Raw genomic sequence first — 15943 nt, 5'->3', positions numbered from 1 at the left:
AATACAATGCCAGTCTTTGTTTTATTTTCGTGACGCAGAAAATTAATCAGCCCGAATGCGGAGCGCGCGGAGTCGCGGCTAGCGTCCTGTAATCAGGGCAGCGCGTGCCGTACGGATTATCTCGTTCATTTCTTTTTAAAAACTTTGTGAATTTTTTTTTTTTTTAACTTGTGGGCAATAATAATTAATTCTCGGACAGGGTAATTATTATTGAACGGATGTGGAGCAACCGGTAGATGGGTCTGGGTGAAAAAAAGTGACAGATTGAGACCGGTGGCCGTTACATATAAAAACGTATGAAGTCTCCTATTGGGATACGTGCACGAGAGGAGGAGGGAACTCGCAGTTGCATCTTCGATTCTACAGGTAGGAGCAGATTGGTTCCAATCTAAAGGACCATAGGCTACAACGAAACATTCCAACTATCAACTTGAATGTAACAACTTATGATTTGCTAAATGTAGGCTATTTGATTGGCAAAACGTTTTATAAGCCTATCCTTTCATAAATAAACAGACATGCATCCTTAGGTATTATCACATTGTAATACACTACACCGTGCGATCCTGTGTTTGTGTTTTTGTATTTGTAGTTTTTTTTATAGGCCAAACTTTAAATGTAATTTCAATGTAGGTCTCTTTGAAATGTACAATAAAAGTGTACTAGATCAATATGACGCTTGGAAATATTGTTTGCCGTTTGGGTCAAAATGTATAGGCCTGGGCTATATTATTAGGCAGATAGTCTAATAATTACTACCCACATAATGTTTGTTTCAACACCATTCAAGTGGATAGTGGGAAAATACATTGTTTCCTTTCTGGGTGATTGATGGCTAGATTGTTGGTTCTTCCTAACAAATGTACATAAGGATTATTGAGGGCTTATTAGACCTACCAGTGTAGGCTACATTTAATATCAAATACGATGTTGTTGAATTTATGAAGGGAACATTTTCATTTATTGTAGAATATTGTTTTATTATAGGAAAGAACTCTCTCTAAAAAGAGACTCTCCACCGAATGAGATAAATGTGATCGGTTCTTAGTTGCGGAGCAAGTGCTTGTTTGCTTAGATTAAGATAAAGTGGTTTTTGCTAATCAACACTCTTCGATAGTCTCATCACCTAAATCTAATTACCGGGAGCTATTAATTAGGTAGAAATCGCCCAGGGAGTGTCAATAATATCGGCTCGAATTACAATTATGGAACAGTTTCCCCAAGTTTCTCGTAATTTTGCTAAATTGCCGTTCACATTTAAATGTAGAAGGGATTTCGCCCTTTCAGCAGACACATTCTATAGATAGAATGTAAGATGCTGTGGTAGTTTAATTGCCTGAATATGTAGAGCGCTGGGTTTACAGTATTGTCTCTCTTTTTTTGTCGCCAACGGCTCTTTTGTCATCAGCATTATTTATCTGGTCAACAGTGGGCTTTGTCTTTGCAAATGGCCCCCTATCATGCCGTCTATACTGGAGACAATTAGCTGATGCTAACCTGTGGGTACTATGCTAATGGTGCGCCTTGCCTTGTTGGGGCCCAATGTGTGTGCGCATTTTAACGACAATGTTTTTGTTCTCGAAGAAGGCGTGCTGAAATGATGGGATGTTTTTGGTGGTGGTGGGATGTGGTGGTGATGGTGGTGGTGTGTGTGTGAGGGGTGGGGGGTAGTGGCGCAAACGTTTGTAAGACAGACAGAGGATCCTCAGTCCACAAGGACAGCTGGGGGTCTCCGATCTGCTTTAAGAGCGCTGGCGGTGCAGGACGACGCTCATTTTTTAAATTCACCTCGCTGCGTAAAGAGCGCGTAACGCCTCCAACGAATAACCAAGGACTTGTCCTTTAACCAAAACCACCCTCTCTCTCTTTCCTGTTGTGTTCTGTTCAGGTTTCGGCAGAAGAATTGAGAAGAATCCAACACTTGAGGACTAAACTAAAAAGGGTACTTTTCAACGCATTTTTGTTTTCAAAATTCTCTGCAACTTTGCCCTTCGATCGGAGGCTAGAATGATGTCTTATCTGAAGCAGCCGCAGTACACAGTCAACGGTCTGAGTTTGTCTGCCTCCGGAATGGACCTGCTCCACCCGTCTATCGGCTATCCAGGTGAGGTCATGGAAGACATTTCTTACACAAACAACCATGAAATAATGAAATCACCTCAAATGGCTTAGGTCTATTGCATAGATTTGATTTGTTTATTGTCTCGTCTATTTCTTACGAAATGATGATTAAATGAACTGATAACGATAAGATAAAAACAAGTTACAAATATATACTACTGTAGACTTGGAATTATAATTTATTCGAAAGTTGTGTTTTCGATATAATTTGCCATTGGCTTTATAAACATTCTCATCTTGCTTATGTCTGTAGTGAATTATCTAAACTACGAGGGGATAATGTTGTACATTAAACGCTACAATATTCTTCTGGTCCTCGTGGGGTGTACTACATGTCAATTATTAATGATCCTTAACTAACAAGAATCATGTCTTGGAAACGTTTGCAAAAAGAGATCTGAGCAAAGAAAAATATTCCTGTCTGAAATATCAACTGGAAAACGATTTATCCATCTAAACATAGCCTAACTGCCCATGATCAAAATTGCAACTTTAGGCCTATTGGATAGGCTACAGTTGACAAGACACATTGATTAGCCCATATAGGATAAAACAATGTTTTTCTCCTAAAGCAATAACCTGTTTGTATTTGTAAAGTAGGCCACTTAATGTTGACTTAACGAACAGACCTTTTCTCACACAGGCGCCCCTCGTAAACAGAGGCGCGAGAGGACGACCTTTACGCGCGCCCAGCTGGACATTCTGGAGAACTTGTTCGCCAAGACCCGCTACCCAGACATCTTTATGCGCGAGGAGGTGGCTCTGAAGATCAATTTACCTGAGTCTCGTGTTCAGGTGAGTCCCTATGCTTTTGAGTAAACACACACTTTCATCCGGGTTTTGAGTCAAGGCCACTTACACAGCTCGTTAATTTGAACTTGAGTAGTCAAGCACCCAGAACGCACTTCAGAGCGTGTCTTCTCCACTCTGATAATTGATGGAGTGTTCATCCCCCAGTGGACAGTCCTACGAGCCTCTTCTTTTGCATCCACTATGGCAAACTGTATTGAAATTAAACATGAATAGAACGCTACAACACATTTTTTAGCGTTCATGGGGTGATAAATAAACTGTCTGAGCATCCTCTCCATTTTATTACTACAATTCAACACATTAATTATTCTTCCAGGTATGGTTTAAAAACCGAAGGGCGAAGTGTCGCCAGCAGGCACAACAGTCCCAGAGCGGCGCGCAGAGCAAGACCAAACCCGTCAAAAAGAGAAGTTCCCCAATGAGAGAAGCCAGCTCCGAGAGCGGTGCCAGCGGCCAGTTCACACCGCCCCCCAGCACCTCAATCCCGCTCGTAAGCAGCAGTACTGCCCCGGTGTCCATCTGGAGCCCGGCCTCCATCTCCCCGCTCTCTGACCCACTCTCTACCTCCTCCTCTTGTATGCAACGGTCTTACCCGATGACCTACACCCAGGCGTCCGGATACAGCCAAGGCTACACCGGATCCTCATCGTATTTCAGCGGGATGGACTGCGGATCTTACTTGGCGCCTATGCACCACCAGCTCTCCGCGGCGGGCTCCACCATGAGCCCCATGGGCAGCAACGGGGTCTCCAGCCACCTGAGCCCGCCTTCGTCCCTCTCCACGCCAGGGTATGGGGCAGCGGGACTGAGCTTCAGTGGTCCCACAGACTGCCTGGATTACAAGGACCAGGCCGCGGCCTGGAAACTCAACTTCAACACAGACTGTTTGGATTACAAAGACCAGTCCTCGTGGAAATTTCAGGTGTTGTGAGAAGAATGAGTGAGTGACATTATATTTTCACAATGTGGTGAAATAAACGTCAGTCAATCCGGTGGGCCAGATAGGTTGGCAGGGAATGAGTCGGCGAAAGGCATCGTTTTCCAATGGCTGGTCCTGGGCATCAAACTATTACCCCGAACAGCAGCAGTGTGAGAGGAGAGGAGCTGCCGCTTCGTCTGTCTGACAGCGTAACAACTGCTGAGTTAACTTCTTGAAAATTCAGTGAACTCTCTTTAACTTTGATCAAGGACATGGAACAAAAGTGTTGTTGCCCAAGAAGAAAATGATCAAGAGAAGCTGCAATCCTTGGCTAAGCGCGTGGAATGGGTCAGCTTTCCATAAGCTTCTTACGACTCCCCGATCCTTTCCTCTTGGTTGGCAAACTAAAGGGGCCCTTTGATCAAAGCATTGTGTGCGTGTGTGCGTGCGTGTGCGCGCCTGTGAGGCGAACCTGGATGCACTATTTAATTTATGAAAAATGTTTATAAGACACTAGTTCCAACAGACAATCAACCAGTATGCGTGTGCTCATAAATGTCCCCTAAGTGTTTTGGCATTTTCTATTTGTGTTAGCTTTTTGAGACTGTGATTCCTTGTACCCGTATGCAATTCCGAGGTTCGCATCTGCGATCACCCAGCTGTGAATTGAATAGTTTTTAAAAAATGTTTAAGTATGATAAATTATTACGATGAAATATTAGTTGAAATAGGGAGTTTGCAAACAGTGTGAGTGGCCGAGTCAATGAGCAGCAAAGTTGCCTGAAACATCAGTGTCCATCAATGACCAAATACAGCTCAATGTTGTTATGCCAAACTGCTATGAAAAGGCTAAACACAAAATAAAGAACGTTTGAACTGATTCCCCATTGTCGCCTGTTTAACTTCTTAAAACCATGTTTTTTTCTTTCTAGTTATTCATCAATAGCCTTGATATTGTCATTTTGTTCTGTCAACACATCTGAGTTTTAGAGAAAATAATACATATTACATAAAACATGATGAACAGGCCTATTACTCAACAAAAATTATATTTGAATTCAAGCCAAGGTGCACACACACATACGCACAAGCATACACGCACGCACGCACGCACACACACACACACACATACTATTTCAAGTGTCAGAAGCAGGAATGTGCAGACTGGGAAAGCAATGTTAATCCCGTTTTGCAGGGAGGATAATCCAACATTTCACTGACGGAACTGTCCAGTTCCCCCGAAGCCGCTTTCCAAGACTCCCCCAGTCACCAACATTCACATTCCCACTAAACGTGTCTGTTATAAAGGAATACGTTTTTAAAGCTTTACAAAAGACCCCCTTGGATGTCAGCAAATCAGGCGAGGAAAATCCACATTTTACCAACTGAAAATAGGCCTATGCTATGTGTTTGTCAGAATTACCATTAAATTCACCAATCAACACATACAGGAAATCTAAAATAAATACAGTATAAAAGCACGTTAGGTAAAAGGCCAACGGTTTCTTATTAGACCAGTCCTCCTAAAATCAAACTCAGAGAGGCCTATGCAGGTCTCATTTAATAGATAAAAGAGGAGAAAATAATATATTCTGCTGCATTTTGTAATTATTTAGGAGAGGGGAATTGACCTTTTTACATTATTTTTGTAGAATATAGAATCTCAGTTTATGCCTAGAATGTGGACCCCCCCATAATCATAGCGTGCAGTGGTCGAATAAAAAGCCAACAACAATCAAGGTATCGATTTCACTGCATTTTTACTGCGTGGACATCACGCTATGATGATATATTCATATATTGTATAATTAACAATATTTATATGCAATTAGATTTAGTCAATATCAGCATTATGATCATCAAAATGTAAAGGTCTATACTTTCAAATGGGAAATGCGATTTTGAAATGCAATTCAATCCAAAACATCAGGTCCCGGTTTGCCAAAAGCATCTTAAGGCTAAATTCATCTTTAGAACCAAATCTCCTAGCTCTTTCCTAAAACCATCGTTGCTATAGTTGCTCTTGAAAACGCTCGTTATTTAACGTCTGCTCAGACCACTCGTAAAACAGCTAAGTACCTCGTTAGATGCTTTTTTGCCCTTCCGCGTAACTTTATACACAGAAGATCTCCGCTAACCACAAAATCAATATGTTTATCTGTCTTTAAGTGAACACCTACAACTTCAGAACGAAAGTGACAGTGACTACAAATACAAAATTGGCCATTTCTTTGTCTGACAAACGAAGGATATACTGACTTCAAATGAAAACCGAGAAGACTGTATTAAAATATAAATACAGTATAGGCTACATAGACCTATATATTTGAATGGTATTGAAATCAATGTTATGTTAATTCAATTTAGCTGTCTATCATTTTTGCTTATATTTCATGATGTGCCGTTGTAGGAAAGATGCATCTTTTAAACACTTGTAAGCCTAAATTCCATTGCAATCGAGAAACCGGGCCAATATGTATTGCACATCCAGGACTGAGTAGAGTTTGCAGGCAGCCCAATTCTGCTCCTCGTTTCCCAGTTGCGATGTAACATGAGCATTACCATGATCGTAGCTGTTGCATCGTTAATTACGAGCCAACATTTTAAGTGTTTTACAAACAAGCATGTAGAGAGAACCTTCGCTAAGTGAGTCGTTAGACCCTACTGATAGTATCGACAGAAAAGCAACGCTTCTCTCAGGATCAGCCTTCTCCACTCAAATCTTACCTTAACATTCTAATTATTCTACAGTACTGACGACGGATCAGCTCCTAGAGAGATATTACCACCAATGGCTGAAAATATTGAGGCTTATTATGCTTACACAAATAATAAACTACTAAATCACAAGTTGGGCACATCATTGAGCACATATTGTCACAGCATTAAACATATTGAGGCAAAAATTACAGATATAATTGAAATATATAGCCGACACCCATGTAGCCTATTTGTATTGTAATGCAGTCATCTTGGTTTTCATTTGATGCATTGTTTTATCTTTCACTTGTTTGTAACAATTGCAAATACTTTGGCAACGTTGTATTTGTAGTCAACTTCGTTCTGAAGTTATCAGCGGTCGGTCAGACAGATAGAATAAAGATGTTTAGGTTTAGGCTAGGTAGCCTGTGTTTAGCGGAGAACTTCTGTGAATAAATTGACGCGGAGGGCAAAAAACACCCAACGATGCACTTTGACTGCTCTTCGACTTGTCTGGATCACTTGTAGATGTGCAAAGGTTCGTTCTTAAGAGCAACATTACTAACGAAGGCTCTGGGCAACAGATCCGCTAGGCTACTAAAGATACATCGTAAGATGGTTCTAACGATGATCTTAACACTACGAAGGCTCTAGGAAACGAGGCCCAGATTTTTCAAAGACCAATTAGTGGAAACATATCAGAATTAGGCTGCCTGTATAAACGGAGGCCCCCCACCCCCAAAAAATATTATAAATTGAGATGATTGAAAAGAAGCAGCAGATTCATCAAAGCCCTGTCACGACTTGTTGAAGCCAAGTAGCACTTGTTGAACGTCTGTTATTGATCCAATCATTGTCACTGCTTCTAGAGAAATCCATACTAATTTGGTATTGTAGAATGGTATCTGTGTCCGGTGGTCGAAGTCACCGGCCTTCTAGCCATCTCCGATCCACCTTTCATTTTCCATTGGTTTTGTCTTGTCTTCCCTCACACCTGGTTTAAATTCTATCAATTACATGTTGTGTATTTAACCCTCTGTTCCCCCCATGTCCTTGTCCGGAATTGTTTCTTGTAGTGCTTGTGTACATTATGCTGGTGGATACCGGGTTTTGTTTGACCCAGTCATCGATTGTTCTGTTTACGGTGGTTTTATGTTTATTAAACGACACCGTTGTAAATCACTTTTCGCTCTCCTGCCGTTACATAATTCTGGACCAAACCTATGGAGTCAGCAGGAGCAGGTACCCCGGGTATAGGGGTGGAAGAGCGTGTCCGGGAGCATGAAGCAATGCTCCACCATCTTGGCACTGCCATGGACCTCGTTGACCAGACAATGGACCGCAGGGAGAGACAGGTAGTTCTCCCATCGCCTCCACCAGCACAACCGCGGTCTCCACTAAGCACTCCTTCTCCTGGTCCCAGTGGGATTCGCCGCTCTCTGCCCCAGGAATACGATGGGACGACTGCGAACTGCCAGGGGTTCCTATTACAACTGGACTTGTACCTGGCAACCGTCCACCCGGCTCCTTCGGGCCGTGAGAGGGTGTCCATCCTCGTCTTGTGCCTCACCGGGAAAGCCCTGGAGTGGGCCAACGCCGTGTGGAGAGAGGGAGATACGGCGTTGGACCAATTTGAGGAGTTTACCTGCGCCTCATCCATCTGAGGCAGGGGACGAGGAGCGCACAAGAGTTCGCCTTGGAGTTTCGGACCCTGGCTGCCGGCGCGGGATGGAACGACAGGGCCTTGATCGACCAGTATCGCTGTAGTCTGCGCGAGGACGTCCGTCGGGAGTTGGCCTGCAGAGACACCACTCTCACGTTCGACCAGCTTGTGGACCTGTCAATCCGGCTGGACAACCTGCTGGCTACCCGCGGACGTTCAGATCGGGGTCTGTTGGTTCCATCCTCACGCACCCCCTCTCCGATACCCATGGAGCTGGGAGGGGCGGTGCGCAGGGAGACCGGAGGGGGTTCCAGCTCGTGCACCATCTGTGGCCGCAGAGGTCACTCTGCCGGTCGGTGCCGGGTTGGTTCCTCTAGGTATCGAGGCAGCAGGCAGGGCGCTCTGGCGTCACCCCAGGTGAGCCGGCACCATTCTCACCCAGAGCCCTCTGTTGCACATGTGTTTGTGTATGTCACTTTCCCTGAGTTTTCCCCGCATTCCCAGCATAAGGCGCTCGGCGATTCAGGCGCGGCTGGGAATTTTATTGATAGAGCGTTCGCCCATAGTTTAGGGATCCCCTTTGTTCCCGTGGCTGTGCTCTTCCCTGTTCACGCCTTAGATAGTCGACCATTAGGGTCAGGGTTGATTATGGAGGTCACTGCTCCTCTGGGCATGGTGACGCAGGGGGGTCACAAGGAGAGAATTAGTCTCTTCCTTATTGACTTTCCTGCATTTCCCGTGGTGCTAGGCCTACCCTGGTTAACTTGTCATAACCCCACTGTTTCTTGGCCACAGAGGGCTCTCACAGGGTGGTCGGGAGAGTGCTCGGGGAGGTGTTTAGGGGTTTCCGCTGGTGCTACTACGGTGGAGAGTTCAGACCAGGTCTCCATTCCCCCTGAATATGCTGATTTGGCTCTTGCCTTCAGGCGACTCAATTACCACCCCATCGACGGGGCAATTGTGCGATAAATCTCCTGGTAGACGCTGCACTTCTCAGGAGTCACGTGTATCCTCTCTCACAGGCGGAGACGGAGACTATGGAAACATATGTCTCCGAATCCCTGTGTCAGGGGTACATTCGGTCCTCCACTTCACCCGCCTCCTCGAGTTTCTTTTTTGTGAAGAAGAAGGAGGGAGGGCTGTGCCGTGTATTGACTATCGAGGTCTGAACCAGATCACTGTGAAGTATAGTTACCCGCTACCACTCATAGCAACAGCGATTGAGTCAATGCACGGGTCGCGCTTCTTCACCAAACTAGATCTCAGGAGCGCTTACAACCTGGTGCGTATCCGGGAGGTAGACGAGTGGAAGACGGCTTTCAGTACCACCCCAGGGCACTATGAGTACCTCGTCATACCGTACGGGTTGATGAATGCACCATCAGTCTTCCAAGCCTTTGTAGACGAGATTTTCAGGGACCTGCACGGGCAGGGTGTAGTGGTGTATATTGATGAAATTTTGATATACTCCGCTACACTCGCCGAGCATGTGTTCCTGGTGCGCAGGGTGCTTGGTCGCCTGCTGGAGAATGACCTGTACTTCAAGGCTGAGAAATGCCTGTTCTTCCAGCAGTCCGTCTCTTTCCTAGGGTATCGCATTTCCACCTCAGGGGTGGAGATGGAGAGTGACCACATTTCAGCCGTGCGTAATTGGCCGACTCACACCACGGTAAAGGAAGTGCAGCGGTTCTTAGGGTTTGCCAACTACTACCGGAGGTTTATCCGGGGTTTTGGTCAGGTAGCGGCTCCAATTACCTCACTGCTGAAGGGGGGCCCGGTGCACTTGCAGTGGTCAGCTGAGGCGGACAGGGCTTTTAGTCACCTGAGGGCTCTCTTTACCTCGGATCCCGTGCTGGCCCATCCGGATCCCTCTTTAGCGTTCATAGTAGAGGTGGACGCGTCCGAGGCTGTGATAGGAGCTGTGCTCTCAGCGCTCGGGTACGCCACCAAAGCTCCGCCCCTGTGCCTTCTTTTCGAAGAAGCTCAGCCCGGCGGAGCGAAACTATGACGTGGGGGACCGGAGCTGTTGGCTGTCGTCAAGGCCTTGAAGGCGTGGAGACATTGGCTTAAGGGGGCTAGACACCCTTTTCTCATCTGGACTGACCACCGTAATCTGGAGTACATCCGGGCGGCGAGGAGACTGAACCCTCGCCAGGCAAGGTGGGCCATGTTTTTCACCCGTTTTGTGTTTACCCTTTCCTACAGACCAGGCTCCCAGAATGTGAAGGCAGACGCATTGTCTCGGCTGTATGACACAGAGGAGCGGCCCATGGATCTCACTCCCATACTCCCCGCCTCCTGCCTGGTGGCGCCGGTAGTGTGGGAGCTGGACACGGACATTGAGCAGGCGTTACGTGCAGAGCCCGCTCCCGTCCAGTGTCCCGCTGGGCGTCTGTACGTCCCGTCTGCTGTTTGTGACCAGTTGATCTATTGGGCCCACACGTCACCCTCCTCTGGTCATCCTGGGATCAGTTGGATAGTGCGCTGTTTGAGCGGGAGGTACCGGTGGCCTACCTTGGCTAAGGACATGAGGGTTTATGTTTCCTCCTGCTCAGTGTGCGCCCAGTGTAAGGCTCCTAGGCACCTGCCCATAGGTAAGCTTCACCCCTTACCCGTTCTACAACGACCTTGGTCACACCTGTCAGTGGATTTTCTGACCGATCTTCCACTCTCACAGGGTAACACCGCGATCCTGGTCATTGTGGATTGTTTCTCTAAGTCCTGTCGTTTCCTCCCTCTGCCCGGTCTCCCTATGGCCCTACAGACTGCGGAGGTATTGTTTACGCACGTCTTCCGGCACTACGGGATGCCTGAGGATATATTGTCTGATCGAGGTCCCCAGTTCACATCTAGGGTCTGGAAGGCGTTCATGGAACGTCTGGGGGTCTCGATCAGCCTTACTTCAGGGTTTCACCCCGAGAGTAATGGGCAGGTGGAGAGAGTAAACCAGGATGTGGGCAGGTTTCTGCGGTCCTATTGCCAGGACCGGCCGGGGGAGTGGGATGGCGTTCATGCCCTGGGCTGAGATGGCACAGAACTCGCTTCGCCACTCCTCCACTAACCTCTCTCCCTTCCAGTGCGGTTTGTGGGGCCATTTAAAGTCCTGAGGAGAGTGAACGAGGTTTGTTATAGGTTACAACTTCCACCCAATTACCGTATTAACCCCTCGTTCCATGTGTCTCTCCTCAGGCCTGTGGTGGCTGGTCCGCTCCAAGAGTCTGAGGTGCGGGAGGTTCCTCCGCCCCCTCTGGACATTGAGGGGGCCCCGGCGTTCTCCGTTCGCTCCATACTGGATTTGAGTCGCCAGGCGATGGGGCCTTCAGTATCTCGTGGAGTGGGAGGGGTATGGTCTGGAGGAGAGGTGCTGGGTTCCGGTCGAGGATGTGTTGGACCTTTCAATGCTGCAGGAGTTCCACCGTCTTCATCCGGATCGCCCTGCGCCTCGCCCTCCGGGTCGTCCCCGAGGCCAGTGTCGGCGCGCTGCTGGAGCCGCGTGTCAAGGGGGAGGGTACTGTCACGACTTCCGCCGAAGTCGGTCCCTCTCCTAGTTCGGGCGGCGTTTGGCGTTTGAAGTCACCGGCCTTCTAGCCATTGCCGATCCACCTTTCATTTTCCATTGGTTTTGTCTTGTCTTCCCTCACACCTGGTTTCAATTCCATCAATTACATGTTGTTTATTTAACTTCTTAAAGTATAGGGGGCAGTATTTTCACGGCCAGATGAAAAACGCACCCAAATTAAACTGGTTACTACTCTGGCCCAGAAACTAGAATATGCATATTATTAGTAGATTTGGATAGAAAACACTCTGAAGTTTCTAAAACTGTTTAAATGGTGTCTTTGAGTATAACAGAACTCAAATGGCAGGCAAAAACCTGAGAAAAATCCAACCAGGAAGTGGAAAGTCTGAGAATTGTAGTTCTTCTTTTGAATCTCTATCAAAACTACAGTGTCTGTGGGGTCACGTTGCACTTCCTAAGGCTTTCATTGGCTGTCAACAGCCTTCAGAAAGTTCTTTCAGCATTCTCCTGTCACTGGGCAGAGAATAGTAGCTCAGTCAATCAGTGGACTGCTTGAGGACAAAGGGATTGGATATGCTCGGTCCCGTGAGCGTGCCGTTCCTGCTTTTTCTTCTTGAATGAATATGCTATTGTCCGGTTGGAATATTATCGCATTTTTACGTTAAAAATACCATAAAGATTGATTTTAAACAGTGTTTGACATGCTTCTAAGAATGGTAATGGAACATTTAGACTTTTCATCTCTGGTACCGCGCTCGCGCGTTATGCCTTTGGATAGTGCTCTGTACGCACGAACAAAACGGAGGTATTTGGACATAAATATGGATTATTTCGAACAAAAACAACATTTCTTGTGGAAGTAGCAGTCCTGGGAGTGCATTCTGACGAAGATCAGCAAAGGTAAAATAATATTTATAATACTAATTCTGAGTTTAGGTGACCCCGAACTTGGCGGGTGTCTGTATAGCTTGCTGTGATGGCGAGCTATGTGCTTTCTCCGTAAAGCTATTTTAAAATCTGACACAGCGGTTGCATCCAGGAGTAGTCTATCTATAATTCTTTAGATAATTGTTATATATTTTGTCAACGTTTATGATGAGTATTTTTGTAAATTGACATGCACATTCACCGGACGTTTTGGTGGGAATACATTTTCTGAACATCACGCGCCAATGTAAAATGCTGTTTTTGGATATAAAAATGAACTTTATCGAACAAAACATACATGTATTGTGTAATATGATGTCCTAGGAGTGTCATCTGATGAAGATCGTCAAAGGTTAGTGCTTCATTTAACTGTGTTTTGGGTTTTTGTGACATATATCCTTGCTTGGAAAATGGCTGTGTGGTTATTTTTGTCTATGTACTCTCCAAACATAATCTAATGTTTTGCTTTCGCTGTAAAGCCTTTTTTGAAATCGGACAATGTGGTTACATTAAGGAGAAGTGTATCTTTAAAATGGTGTAAAATAGTCGTATGTTTGAGAAATTGAAATTATGATATTTTTGATGTTTTGTATTTCGCGCCATGCTATTTCAATGGCTGTTGAATAGTGTGGGACGGTCACGTCCCACCTAGGCCAGAGAAGTTAACCCTCTGTTCCCACCATGCCCATGTCTGGAATTGTTTCTTGTAGTGCTTGTGTAAATTATGCTGGTGGATACCGGGTTTTGTTTGACCCATTCATTGATTGTTCTGTTTATGGTGGTTTTATGTTTATTAAACGACACCGTTGTAAATCAGTTTTCGCTCTCCTGCGCCTGACCTCTCTGCCGCCTGTACGCAGCCCGTTACATGGATAAATGGAAGATTAGTCATTAGAGATCTATCCCAAAATCATCAACACTGGGAATTGTTTCTGAGATGATTCAATGTCAACATTTCGGAATCACTCATCGGGAAATGTAGACTATCCAAATCATATGCAATATGTTTGTCCAGCAACTTTGCATTTAACTGAATGTTGCACTTTGATGAAACTATGATTAGTAGAATGGGCAGCAGAATAAACAGCTTTTCTTACACTATACAGTGCATTTGGAAAGTATTCAGACCCCTTGACTTTTTCCACATTTTGTTACGTTACAGCCTTATACTAAAATTGATTAAATTCAATTGTCTTTCTGGAAGGTTCTCCCATCTCCACAAAGGAACTCTGGAGCTCTGTCAGAGTGACCATCAGGTTCTTGGCCACCTCCCTGACAAAGGCCCTTCTCCCCCAATTGTTCAGTTTGGCCGGGTGGCCAGCTCTTGGAAGAGTCTTGGTGGTTCCATACTTCTTCCATTTTTTTAATTTAAAAAAATTATTTCACCTTTATTTAACCAGGTAGGCTAGTTGAGAACAAGTTCTCATTTACAACTGCGACTTGGCCAAGATAAAGCAAAGCAGTTCGACACATACAACAACACAGAGTTACACATGGAATAAACAAACATACAGTCAATAATTCAGTAGAAAAAAAGTCTATATACATTGTGTGCAAATGAGGTAAGATAAGGGAGGTATGGCAATAAATAGGCCATGGTGGCAAAGTAATTACAATATAGCAATTAAACACTGGAATGGTAGATGTGCAGAAGATGAAAGTGCAAGTAGAGATACTGGGGTGCAAAGGAGCAAGATAAATAAATAAATAACAGTATGGGGATGAGGTAGTTGGATGGGCTATTTACAGATGGGCTATGTACAGGTGCAGCGATCTGTGAGCTGCTCTGACAGCTGGTGCTTAAAGCTAGTGAGGGAGATATGTGTCTCCAACTTCAGTGATTTTTGCAGTTCGTTCCAGTCATTGGCAGCAGAGAGCTGGAAGGAAAGGCGGCCAAATGAGGAATTGGCTTTGGGGGTGACCAGTGAAATATACCTGCTGGAGCGCGTGCTATGGGTGGGTGCTGCTATGGTGATGAGTGAGCTGAGATAAGGTGGGGCTTTACCTAGCAAAGACTTGCAGATGACCTGGAGCCAGTGGGTTTGGCGACGAGTATGAAGCGAGGGCCAGCCAATGAGTGCGTACAGGTCGCAATGGTGGGTAGAATATGGGGCTTTGGTGACAAAATGAATGGCACTGTGATAGACTGCATCCAATTTGTTGAGTAGAGTGTTGAAGGCTATTTTGTAAATGACATCGCCGAAGTCGAGGATCAGTAGGATGGTCAGTTTTACAAGGGTATGTTTGGCAGCATGAGTGAAGGATGCTTTGTTGCGAAATAGGAAGCCGATTCTAGATTTGATTTTGGATTGGAGATGTTTAATGTGAGTCTGGAAGGAGAGTTTACAGTCTAACCAGACACCTAGGTATTTGTAGTTGTCCACATATTCTAAGTCAGAACTGTCCAGAGTAGTGATGCTGGACGGGCGTGCAGGTGCGGGCAGCCATCTGTTGAAGAGCATGCTTTTAGTTTTACTTGCATTTAAGAGCAGTTGGAGGCAATGGAAGGAGAGTTGTATGGCATTGAAGCTCGTCTGGAGGTTAGTTAACACAGTGTCCAAAGAAGGGCCAGAAGTTTACAGAATGGTGTCGTCTGCGTAGAGGTGGATCAGAGAATCACCAGCAGCAAGAGCGACATCATTGATGTATACCGAGAAGAGAGTCGGCCAGAGAATTGAACCCTGTGGCACCCCCACTGCCAGGCCCTCTGATTTGACACACTGAACTCTGTCAGAGATGTAGGCTGTTGAGTCTGCCGATAAGAATGTGGTGATTGACTGAGTCGAAAACCTTGGCCAGGTTGATGAATACGGCAGAACAGTATTGTCTCTTATCGATGGCGGTTATGATATCGTTTAGGACCTTCATCGTGGCTGAGGTGCACCCATGACCAGCTCTGAAACCAGATTGCATAGCGGAGAAGGTACGGTGGGATTCGAAATGGTAGGTATCTGTTTGTTAACTTGGCTTTCGAAGACCTTACAATGGCAGGGTAGGATAGATATAGGTCTGTAGCAGTTTGGGTCTAGAGTATCTCCCCCTTTGAAGAGGGGGATGACCGCGGTTGCTTTCCAATCTTTGGGAATCTCAGACAATACAAAAGAGAGGTTGAACAGGCTAGTAATAGGGGTTGCAACAATTTCAGCAGATAATTTTACATAGAGAGGGTCCAGATTGTCTAGCCCAGCAGATTTGTAGGGGTCCAGATTTTGCAGCTCTTTCAGAACATCAGCTATCTGGATTTGGGTGAAGGTGAAATGGGGGAGGCTTGGGTGAGTTG

At 45.6% G+C, this 15943-nt stretch overlaps 1 protein-coding gene across 1 annotated transcript; it reads left to right on the top strand.

Annotated features, from left to right (window-relative positions):
• The first annotated feature begins 220 nt into the window (after positions 1-220).
• Positions 221-4735, top strand: LOC115170268 (homeobox protein OTX2). Its single transcript, XM_029726694.1, has 4 exons — positions 221-366; positions 1889-2104; positions 2765-2916; positions 3251-4735. Exons 2-4 carry the CDS (start codon positions 2008-2010, stop codon positions 3863-3865), a joined length of 864 nt encoding a protein of 287 aa, XP_029582554.1. The 5' UTR covers positions 221-366; positions 1889-2007; the 3' UTR covers positions 3866-4735.
• Positions 4736-15943: the final 11208 nt, after the last annotated feature.

Source organism: Salmo trutta, chromosome 1 (genome assembly GCF_901001165.1).
Source record: "Salmo trutta chromosome 1, fSalTru1.1, whole genome shotgun sequence".
Lineage (NCBI taxonomy): Eukaryota > Metazoa > Chordata > Actinopteri > Salmoniformes > Salmonidae > Salmo > Salmo trutta.
This window is presented reverse-complemented; position numbering and strand designations above follow the sequence as displayed.